We start from the raw sequence: 12517 nt of genomic DNA on the forward strand, positions 1-12517 counted from the left end.
AAAGTAAAAATCAACAAAGACAGAAGAAGAAAACTGTGTTTTTTTTTTATCATTTATAAGGTAATCTATCTGTGTTTGAAAGCTTATAAAGAATCCCTGACTAGGCGAGAAAAAACCGTTGTTTGATGTATCGATTTTGCACCGGGATTTTGCATAATAAGGGTTACGTTGTTACAGTGTTTGAAAAAGCTCGCGTTAATCAAGTCGCAGCGAAGTAACGTGTAGATATTAAGAAGTACAGGGAAATCAACCCATTCGATGGACAACACAGCGCCATATCTATGAAATGGCCTGTTTAGAAATTGCCATCATGGGTTTTATGTCAATTGCGTGGGTCGGAGAGTGCCATGATGACTAAATAGGCGGCTTAAGCAACGACGACGGCGACGCCGAGGACTGCGTCGAGTCAAAAATCAATTTTTATTTTACCAGCGAAATTCGCGATTATCTTGATCTGTTCAGTACCCCAATGGCTCTGAAAACGTGCTCAGGCTAACCATGCAACCACAGCGTTCAATTTCAAATGGAATTACGAAAATTAGCCGTTGTCGTTCGCCTTCCTCAGACTACACAGAACTTGGTCATTTCATGTTGTTGTTGTTGTGCAGAGGACGGCAAAGAAATGTACAAAGATTTATAACGCACGTGCACAGCCATTGTTTTGCTCATTAAACCTTATGTTTGGACATTGTCTTCGCCGCCGTCGTCGTAGTTTGCTTAAACTCCCTAATATTTCAGGTAAACAAATATCTTGCCGTTTTTCGGATTAATTTCAAACGATTAATTAACTCGCGAATCAGCTAACATAGCATTCGGCTACCTTAGCTCGCTGTTAGTGCAGTGCTATTTAATGAAAATTTATTTGCATCTAAACTTGAGTCATGCTTGGCGCCCAAGCCTTCAACGAGTTTGTCAGTGTTGTCGCAATCTCCTTAAAACGTAAGTATAAATTGTTTGCTTACACGCACTATATGCTCTCATCAAGACGACTTGCTAAAAATTCGGGTTTTTTAAACTTTCTTTTCTTTTAAAACATAAATCATACTGATTGATCTACTATCAAAATCAGAAGCATATTATTTACTTCTATCGAAATACACGGCGTCCTTAGTAATAATAATAATAATAATAATAATCAATATTTAAACAGGGTGACCCCTTCAGTCGCAGGACTGGTATCAACGGGGGCCCTGTATAACGTAAAATAAAAAGAGCATGTATAAATAATATATATCTATAAAAAAAAACTAACTACTTTAAAAGATACGCTGAAATGTTTAAAAAATTTAAAAGCTTAAAAAGGTAATAGCGTTCTCATAAAAATTGGATATAGAATTGAAAATGTTCTAAAAAATAACCTAAGAATGCCGACTGTTTCCAAACCAGTATCAACGTGAAGAATCGGTTACTGAATTTTTTTTTTTTTTTTAAAAAGTTGCGTCTCCTCGATCAAATCTACAAGCGGTAATGAGGGACTGGTGGTTGATCGCCGGGTGGGTGTTCAAAGCGCGAGCAAAGACCTGTTTACATTATAAGTTACTAATTTGTCACTGACTGTTTTTAAGATGTTACCTGAACACGTTTCGTTTAGTGCTTAACGGTTTATGGGTTGAATCTGAAAGGCTTTACACGTGATTCAAAAAGGCAGCACGTTAAACGCGCACTGTTAGAGGGCGACATGCAAAATTGGAGAAACGCATCGCGGGACTCACGCGCCTGCTAAACATAGTCTCGCGCGATATTTTCTGAACAGGCCAATAGGCTATTTGCGATTGCCTTTCGCCTCTGTGTCAAAACGAGCGCGCGCGCGCTTATACAGTAGAACCCCGCCTTACGGTCACCTCGTTAATTACGTCACCTCGTTTTTACGGCCAGTCTTTTTTGTCCCGGCGAAACGCCCATACATTTTCTCATAAGAAAACCCCGTTAATCCGGCCACTCTGTTAATACGGCCAACAGCCACATTCTGAAATCCCAACTGTATAATCGTCTATAATTTTACCCGGTTAATATAATACGGCCTCTCGAACCAGTTACGGTCATCTTTCCATTGTTATTATTGTAGGTTTTGATTGAACTCTCAACTTTTTTTAAAATCAAACTTGCATGTTTAACGCTTGTTAAAGAGCTGTCGCTTAAAAGTGAGTTGTGATGTCTGTCAAGAAGTCACTTAAAATAAACCAGTTATGAAATTTGATCCTACCCCGTTAACATCATACGGCCACCCCGTTAATACGGTGAAGTTTTCATGGCCAGTTGGTGGCCACTGTATTGAATCACATGTAAAATCTTTCAGTTTCAAATGATGAAGGTAAAAGCACTCAATAACCGAAACTCTTGAAGTAACATCTTAAAAACAGTCAATGACAAACCACAAGCTTACAATATCATCTACTGACTACAATAAGTCAATGTTTAAATATGCGTTTACATGATGAAAAAGAGTTCTTTTTTTTAGGTCGGAATTTTACCCGCCCACTCTTCCTCGACTCATTTTTTTTACCGATAGTTTACATGAAAAAAGGTTGTCCTTTCTTACCAAGTTCTCGCTCATGTTCTATAATTATGTCCTTATTAATCATATTTCTGGTTTTCAAATGATCTTCTGCAAAAATCACGCGCAGACAAACATTTCGTTTCTTTTGTTTCCACTTGGCATGTCAGATGCTGCGAAACTGAAATGGTTTTTAGGATGGATAATTTATGCTAGCAACACAGTTATAAGCAGTAACACACAAACGCACCTCTACAGTTTTTGTTTGGGAGAACGAACGGCTGAACACAGGCTACTGCGCAACGGTAAGTTAGTCGTTATTTTGTTCAAATCAATGCATTATTTGGGCTTCCACCGATAACATTTAACATATTATTCGAGATATCACAAAAACCTCCTCAAATGATGTAATGCTTGGCCGAGTTAAGACGCAGAGTTCCCGGATTTAAAACCTCTGCTAGCACAAATCTGCTAGCAGTCTATTAATGATTTGCCTCAGGAAATGCTACATGACCCGCCCGACCATTTCTTCGGATTCCGTACGTTCAAGCTTATGAATAGACTACAATGATCAAGAACGCACCTTTATATTTAGTTGACACAGAAACTGCCCACCTACCGGCACCAAGTAGAACTTCAAATCGTACCATGACACTACAAACAAATGTTCTTTACCGTGTAAATGCACTGCATGGCTTTGCTGGACGACCTATACGGAAGTCAGTTTCGGGATGTTCTGTACAAGCAACATCACTTACCGATAAAACTCGAACTCATTCGTTGTTATACAGCTTGATTTAAATCCATTAAAACTTCTCTAGATTTTATAATGATACTTTTTCTCGGAATTTTGAGAGACTCGCCAACTTTAGTTTAGTTTCAGTTTCGACTTTTTTCAGTGCGAACTTCACTGTGGTAAGAAAAACTAATCTCTCATTTATTTCAACCAGTCCAAATTAAACTCGAAACTGTTCGGTAAAACTTGGTTTGATTTTGTTTGATTGATAACACTGGTATCCATGGCGCACAAAGCTAGCCAATTTACGCGTATCACGTTACCCTGTTGGGAGGAATGAGGCACTGAGTATAACAAGGAATAAATCTGAACAGGTTGATTTTGTGACCTGTAGCTATCGATGCGTATTTCGGGCTTCTTGAGCTACTTTTAGCTTCTGAGGGAGAGTTAAAGAAGAATCGCGATTCACTGTTTTTTATTCCATATCCCGACATTGATTTTAAAAGAGTCTTTCATTCCACTTGCCGGAGAGTGCAAATCATGTTTAAACCTGAAGATGTTTACATTCAGTATCTCGGCGTTACAATTTTTATGCGTTTTAAAACCCATCTCGCATACCGCCAAACAGATTCGTTATATGATCATCAGTTTTCCTGGAATTACGTGAAACACCCAAATGTGTCGTAGGTGCCATGCACTTTTCCAAGGGAACTCTACTGAGGCTGGAGTCCATCACTAGGAGCGTGCAACTCCCATACTAAACCTATATCACGGCAGTTTTACAGACAGGTCTATTTTTAGGCTTCTTTTCCCGCAAAATAGGTCAGTTTCGGTCAATATGGGTGCGCATCACTAAGGAAAAAAATGGCCAACCTTACATCAGGAGCCCATCACTTCTACCGGTGTAATGATGACGTCAGTTAACAATAAATTCCGTGCTTGTAATTGGTCACTGAAGTTCCTATGGGGGTCTGAATTCGGGATAAATTCAAACAAAAAATAGATCGATCTGTGAAAACGCCGTGACCAGAATATAGGGTAGCTGCACGCTCTTAGTGATTTGCTCCTGACTGAGGTAAGAACCTAATCTTGTATTTTTTGCCTTGTTAGTTGAAAAATATATCTTTGGGATATTCATAACATCACATAGTGAAGCTTAATCGAACAAATTTTCCTCCAAGTTTTTTCACTCAAATTTCGAAGCCTTTTCGCGCGTATTTCAAGCTCAGTTAACCCAATCGCTCTGATCTGGGCATTATCGGAAAGATCTTTTCCTGTTGCAGACCTTGAGTAGAGGTAATGCCGATTATGGTCAAAGGTGTTGACGTCAGAAGTGGAACAAAGGACAATGCTCATCAAGGCCGGTTTCGGCCTGCACAGGAGTCAAGATAATTAAAGTGTGCTTGCAGTACTGATCCCTCCTATTCACGGTCGATAACACATTCAGTAAAGAAACGGGGAATTTATGTAATATATCAAACACGAAAGACCGTGTTTGACCACATTTTCAAACACCGAGAAGAGAGTTGAAAATACGACGCGCAGCAGAGTATTTTTGATGAACTTCGAGGTATTTGGATATGTGGTCAAACACTGTCTTGAGTGTTTGATATATCTTCTCAATCAAAACTAAAACTAAGGAGAAAACGGAGAAATGAAATCGTGAAAATCTATGCTAATAAAGTTCAGATATCCAAACACCGTCACGGTCATGATTTCGTTTGCTTTAACTTGATGAATTATTAATGACTTTGAGAAGACTTCTTCAGGTTATTTTTCGTTGTAATGGAAAGGTTTGATAAAGTCTGAGCACGAGGTGAAAACCTTCTAGTCTGAGTCAAACCAACGTGTCCCATCTTGCATAAAACGGCCAGCTAGGAGCCAATACCAGGCTCACCTCCAGCATTAAGTTCGCCGGTACTCATTTATACACGTAGGAGAAGAGAAGTACAAAAGTATAATGTTATTTTACACTATAGAGCTTGAGTGGTATTTTCTTTTTACAGGGCTTACAGAGGAGGACAAAATGAACAATCTAGACGACGTTTTTCAAGTCATCTGTGTTGGTTTGGCTATTGCAACTTTCCTTCTCAACACCGGTCGGGGTGTAAAAGCTATAGAGGTCTGTAAAGAATGTTTGATTTTCGTAAATAATGTGATGCCGAAAGAAAAGGAGGAGCAGGTTGTTAAATTAGTTAGCACTGCTATCTATAAAACAATCTTCATGGCGTATTGTCTTATCTTTGATTACACAAATGCCATAAAATACGGCAAGCAACTTCTTGACATTTACCTAGAGCGTGGAAAAGCAGGCGAAGATGAAGGCATTCCATTATTAGAACTAGCCATGATCTATGAAAAACAATTTAAATATGTAGAGGCAGGAAAACTTTATGAGAAAGCGATCAATATCATGAGAGAAATTGGTCACAGGAGAGGAGAAGCAGCCGCTTACGGAAACTTAGGAGTTGTGTTTGAATCTCTTGGTGAATACGATAAAGCTATAGAATATCTTGGGGAAGCACTTACTATCACAATTGAAATTGGTGACAGAGCAGAAGAAGCGAGCTGTTACGCAAACTTAGCAACTGTGTTTCGATCTCGTGGTGAATATGACAAAGCTAAAGAGTATCTTGAGAAAGCACAAGCGATCCAAATTGAAATTGGTGACAGAGCAGGAGAAGCAATCTGTTACGGAAACTTAGGAACTGTGTTTCTATCTCGTGGTGAATATGACAAAGCTAAAGAGTATCTTGAGAACGCACTAGCGATCCAAATTGAAATTGGTGACAGAGCAGGAGAAGCAGGCTCTTACGGAAACTTAGGAACCGTGTTTATGTCTCTTGGAGAGTATCACAAAGCTAAAGAATATACTGAGAAAGCACTTGCAATCAGAATTGAAATTGGTGACGAAGAAGGAGAAGCGACAGATTACGGGAACTTAGGGGCTAACTTTAAATCTCTTGGAGAATATGACAAAGCTAAAGAGTATCTTGAAAAAGCACTAGCGATCCAAATTGAAATTGGTGACAGAGCAGGAGAAGCAATCTGTTACGGAAACTTAGGAACTGTGTTTCTATCTCGTGGTGAATATGACAAAGCTAAAGAGTATCTTGAAAAAGCACTAGCGATCCAAATTGAAATTGGTGACAGAGCAGGAGAAGCAAGGTGTTACGGAAACTTAGGAACCGTGTTTATGTCTCTTGGAGAGTATCACAAAGCTAAAGAATATACTGAGAAAGCACTTGCAATCAGAATTGAAATCGGTGACAAAGAAGGAGAAGCGACAGGTTACGGGAACTTAGGGGCTAACTTTAAATATCTTGGAGAATATGACAAAGCTAAAGAGTATCTTGAGAAAGCACTTGCGATCAGAATTGAAATTGGTGACAAAGAAGGAGAAGCGACAGATTACGGGAACTTAGGGGTTAACTTTAAATCTCTTGGAAAATATGACAAAGCTAAAGAGTATCTTGAGAAAGCACTAGCGATCCAAATTGATATTGGTGACAGAGCAGGAGAAGCAGGCTCTTACGGAAACTTAGGAACCGTGTTTATGTCTCTTGGAGAGTATCACAAAGCTAAAGAATATACTGAGAAAGCACTTGCGATCAGAATTGAAATTGGTGACAAAGAAGGAGAAGCGGCAGATTACGGGAACTTAGGGGCTAACTTTAAATCTCTTGGAGAATATGACAAAGCTAAAGAGTATCTTGAGAAAGCACTTGCGATCAGAATTGAAATTGGTGACAGAGCAGGAGAAGCAAGCTGCTACGGAAACTTAGGAACTGTGTTTCAAAGCGCTTGTGACTATGGCAGAGCTAAAGAATATCGTGAGAAAGCACTTGCGATCACGAGTAAAATTAAAGACAGATATGGAGAAGCAGCAGATTACATAAACTTAGGAAGTGAGTTTCTATCTCGTGGTAAATACGAGGAAGCTAAAGAAAAACTTGACAAAGCACTTGCAATCACCGTTGAAATTGGTCACAGAGAAGGAGAAGCATACTGTTACGGAACCTTAGGAGCTGTGTTTCAATCTCTTGGTGAATATGACAAAGCCAAACAATATTATGAGAAAGGACTATTGATAAGAAAAGAAATTGGTGACAGAGACGGAGAAGCAGCAGATTACCACAACTTAGGTTCATTGTTTCATTCTACCGGTGAACCTGTCGTTGCTGAAGGTTATCTTGAGAGGGCACTTTCAATTAGTCAAGATATTGGAGACCTTGACAAAGAGTTTGCATGTCTTTGTACACTTACAACGGTGAAGATGACCCAAGAAAAGATCCAGGAGGCATTTGACTATCTGATCTTGAGTATGGAAAAAAGCGAAAGTCTGCGTGCTTTTCTAAGAGACAACGATCAATTTAAAGTATCGCTTTCAGATACTCACAGCATTCCTTATTGTAATCTTGCTGCCTTCCTTGTTTCTTCGGGGAATCCTAACAAAGCCCTTTATGTTACAGAGTTGGCACGCGCTAGGGCCTTGGCAGACTTGATGGAAACTCGGTACTCTGTTGAAAGGCAAATCTCTGCTGATCAGCAATCTTGGATTGGTATAGAGAATATTATGAAACAAGAAAGCAACTGCTCTTGTCTGTGCATTTCTAGTCATGGAGAGGAAATGTTTCTGTGGATTCTCAAAACAAGCGGAGCCATCCATTTTCGAACAATAACAGTAAATGAAAGCGATATCGCTGCCGGATCATCTGACAGCTTGGATGATTATTTTGCTAAAAGCCTCCGCAGCTTTGGTATTTTACCCGAAGAGGATTGCGAAGATCGATCTTTAAATGACATTGAGCCAAAACCAGATGTCTCTCAGGAAGAGGAGCTCGCAACTTTGCGACAAGGAAGAGGTGAGAATGATCCCGAACAGAATCTAACCTTGTTCTACAATATGCTCATCGCTCCTGTGGCCGACTTACTTGAGGGGTCCGAGATCATCATTGTTCCTGATCCCTGCTTGTTCCATGTTCCATTTCCAGCTTTACTTGATGACAGTGGAAAGTACTTATCAGACACGTTTAGGATTCGCACTGTTCCTTCCTTGACCACTCTCAAATGCATCCAGGACAGTCCTACTGACTATCACAGTCAGTGTGGTGTTCTGATAGTCGGTGATCCCGAGGTTGGTAGAGTGCGTTACAATGGTCGTCGTACAACCTTCACACCATTACCCTTTGCAAGAAAGGAGGCAGAGATGATTGGCCGACTGCTGAGCGTTCCGCCTTTGCTAGGAGAGAAAGCAACCAAGCAGGTGGTACTTGAAAGGCTTCCTTCAGTAGGTCTGATACATTTTGCTGCACACGGTGATGCCAAAAGAGGAGAAATTGCCCTCTGTCCCGTGCGGTCTACTAAGAAGTTTCCTAATGAAAAAGAGTACGTTTTGACAATGTCTGACATTTCACAAGTTCAGCTACGAGCCAAACTTGTTGTACTTAGTTGTTGTCACAGTGGACGTGGGAAGATCAGAGCCGAGGGAGTTATTGGAATTGCTCGAGCGTCCTTAGGATCCGGTGCACGCTCAGTGTTAGTGGCATTGTGGGCACTTGATGACAAAGCAACAGAGCAGTTCATGAGTCGTTTCTACGAACATCTTGTTGGTGGAGAGAGTGCCAGTGAATCTCTTCACGAGGCCATGAAATGGATGCGGAGTAACGGCTGGTCTGAAGTGAAGCAGTGGGCACCATTTATGCTGATTGGAGATAACGTGTCATTTGAGTTTGGAAAATAAGGGTAAGTTTTCAGATAAGATAACAATAACTTTAGAATTCTCGGGTTTTGAAGCCAGTATCAGTTAACTCGCATTTCATTAGAAGTAGCAAGATCCCGGCAAATCATGCCAATTCTATTTGAAGATTGCTTCAACTCTTTTAGGATTTGTCCCTAAAAATGAAACAGCACGTCAAGGGTGGGGGATTTGATTTCGCTGATATTTTAATTTGCTAAGGATAAGCGAGAGGTTAACAAGAATCCTTACACAGTTTTTCAGGTAGCTATCCTTTCATTTGAGAGAAAAATGCAAAGAACGAAATTCGGTTAAAATCATCATTTGAGGCACTACTGAATTTTCACGCAGGTTTGAGAGCCTTACATGCGAAAAGAAATCATTAATACTATCAGCCTTAAAATATCGAATCTTTTCATTCTTTGCTTATTTCTAAATATTCTTAAACTTATGTCGGGAAATTTTGCGTCCTATCCTTTAGTGCCGCCAGATTCGGGAACTGGGTGTTTAACGTTACTATAAAACATACGTTTGTCAACTTTGTTGACCAATATGAGCGCGCGTATAGTATCTCTGTAATTTTATAACAGTCGATAGCAGCCATTGGCGTATTTCTCACTGCTATAAAATTACGATAATTGGCTGATCCATGGCCGATAAGCACTCGTTTTAATCTCTGGGATCGCGCCAAGTAAGACCCAAACCTTGCTAGTGGCATCTTTTGGATCACAATCCATACAACTGACGGGTTACTGAGCGAATTTAATTTCGGCTCTTGGCTTACTTGAGGCTACTCTACCCTGTCTTCATTAAGCAGAAAATCGTTTCAGTTGGCGAGTGAATCTATTGCACAGTCCCCGCAGTAACTGGTTATTTTCCTGTTTTTATAGAGCCGTTTTGCATCAGTCTTGTACTTGGGTCTGGCATTGAAATCCAAGATGGCCGCCACGAGGCATTATCTCCTTCCACGTAACTCGCCGAAGTTTGAATCAAAGCGACATCTTAATCTTTCAGTGGAATAACTCCGTGATTAATGCGATAGGAAAATAGATTAATTCGATAGGAAAATAGATTAATTCGATAGGAAAATAGTGAGTGAGTAATAAGTGAGTAGTCAGTAATAAGTGATCAAGTCCTGATTTCCCCTTACAAGACCGTTATATTAATCAGAAAGGTGATGAGCATAACGAAAATCATCAACTAGGGAATATTGTCTTGATGAACTCTTAAATTCTCAGAGCTAACATCAACGGAAATGTATGACAATTAGCAGGGAGAATCGTCATTATAAGCTTAGGACAGAACTGAAGATCACTGGCAAGAGGATTCAGCAGACCTCAGTTTTTTCATGAACCTTTTTGAAAACCATGGGTTGTTAAGGGAAACTACTTAATGCCTCCTCCTCCAAGCCAACCTTTACTTAGTATTTATATCAGAAGAGTTGTCCGTTTTGATCACACCCAAAAATTGGCCACTTGGAGTTCGCTCATTCTCTCTATGCCTCTCTTTATCCCTGCTAGGGGTGGGTGGTGATATAAATTTCATGCCTTCAAAACCAGTTGTGTTCCACCAAGGGGCACCCTGTTACCCAAGATTTCTCATGTACTAAGTATACGGCTCTCTGTTATTGATGAACCCTCCTACCACACAGAGCTTTCCTCATTGTAAAAGGCTCAGTGCTTCAGTTCATGTTTATTTGTTTACAGTTACTTCATTCCCAATAAAATGTTTTAATAAACAGTTGTAAAAAAAATCTAAGAAGTGTAAAAAAAGTTCAGCTCTTCAGCCGCACTTGTAAATAGCCAACCGGTGTTTCTCTTGTCAGTTGGGATTCCCCCCATGTGGTCTTCATTTACAGTATGTAACAATCACTTGGTTTACAATAGGTAGTTTTAGGAAGAGTAAACGCATATATTAGAACAGTACACTTTTTGTCCGGCATTGTTAATTTGCTGTCGACGACATTTGTATGATTGCAATAAAGTTGCATTGATTCGTTTAAAATACATTTGTTTTCTTGTATCTTTTACATATTGTAATATCTTTTTCGTCGTTTTATATTTAGCTTTTAAAGTGTAATAGGGCCACTGTAATGGGTCGAGCCTCCTTAAAGAAAGTGGATTGATGTTCTTATTATCAGACGCTGTGGTGACCGCTTTCTCTTTTCCCATTGACCAACAGTCCACAGTTCACCGTGGTAATCATGCATCCCAGTATTCACTAAATTTGTAAATGCATGCCGGGAAGGAATGCGTAATTTTTGGGAGTTTGCACGCATTGCGAATCTTGTAAGCAATCACAGAGTGAAGCAAATATGTCCCGATTGTGCATGTTTCTTCAAAACGATGTATAACTTCAGCATCTCCCCAGGCATACAGAGACATCAACCCATTCCATGAACAATACACCACCATAGCTTTTGAACGGCCTCTTTAGAAAGGAAGGTTTGGATTGCCATCATGGATTTTACACCAGGGGAGGTCCCTGTAAATCTTTGGGTAGGGGTGTGCCGATGGGACACTGAAGTCCTTACCCTATACCTGACTATGATCATGATCAGCTTGATTTAGCGAACCTATTCAAGACTAGACACTGAAACCCCTCCCCTATCCCAGACTAGATATTTTCCAAGTAGACACTTAATCACTATCCAAGTCCAACATACACTAACTAAACAAACATCATACAAAGTCACTTTCGAGTTTCAATTTCTATCATAGAACCCTGGTTAAAGAACCCTATTTTACACTAAATTATGTTACCTTTCAGGTAAATTATATCCTACTCTAGATAAAAACTGCCTGGTTTTAGTCCTATCCCAGACTAAACTGTCCAAAAACCATACATTTTACAGTGGCATATACCCACGTATGTTATATATGGTAGTACCTTCTGGAGGGGGAGAGGTTATATCAATTGCGTTGGATGACAGCGCCATGTAAAGTATACAAAATACTTGCCGAGTATCGGACGTAATTTCGAACGATTTCTAACTTGAGGAATAATCTGCTTTAGTTCAACGTTAGTGCTATGCAATGCAAATTATTTTTCATATCAACTTGAGTCATTTTTTATTCAGTGACGTCATGCTTGGCGCCCAAGCCTTCAACATGGCGGCCAAAATGGCGGACATTCATCGAGTTCTCGCCACGAAGCTTTTGCTATCACAATCTGGTTAAAACGCAAGTATAAACTGTTGCTCACACGCATTATAGACATTATATGCTCTCATGAAAAAGAATTTTAAGAAAAAACTGCAAGAGCTTTTAGTAAAATAATTACTGAACTGGCAAAGCCGCACACTGTAGCACTATCTATGTAACCATATTGTTACGTACGAGGTGGCCTCAACTAAAAGCCTGATGGTTTCTAGAGGTCACCTCGCCTCACATTAAAACATTTATAAATACTGTAAATTAAGTAAAAAGACAAAAATAAACAGAATATCAAAATTAAACAGAATATCAGAAATTGCTAAAACTTCGGTCTTTTTAACCTTCCGTTTTCTTTCAAAACTTGAACCGCAAATAGGCCATTTTGCAGTTGTGTG

At 39.7% G+C, this 12517-nt stretch overlaps 1 protein-coding gene across 1 annotated transcript in view; it reads left to right on the top strand.

Moving 5' to 3' along the window:
* LOC145480924 (uncharacterized) overlaps positions 1 to 10025 on the top strand; it is a 40642-nt gene extending 30617 nt beyond the window's left edge. The window contains exons 5-6 of the mRNA XM_081459270.1: positions 5609 to 8975; positions 9858 to 10025. Of these exons, the coding sequence (XP_081315396.1) occupies positions 5609 to 8973 (3365 nt within the window). The 3' untranslated portion in view covers positions 8974 to 8975; positions 9858 to 10025. The remainder of the gene's footprint in view (positions 1 to 5608; positions 8976 to 9857) is intronic.
* Positions 10026 to 12517: the final 2492 nt, after the last annotated feature.

This window comes from Orbicella franksi, chromosome 1 (assembly GCF_964199315.1).
Source record: "Orbicella franksi chromosome 1, jaOrbFran1.1, whole genome shotgun sequence".
Lineage (NCBI taxonomy): Eukaryota > Metazoa > Cnidaria > Anthozoa > Scleractinia > Merulinidae > Orbicella > Orbicella franksi.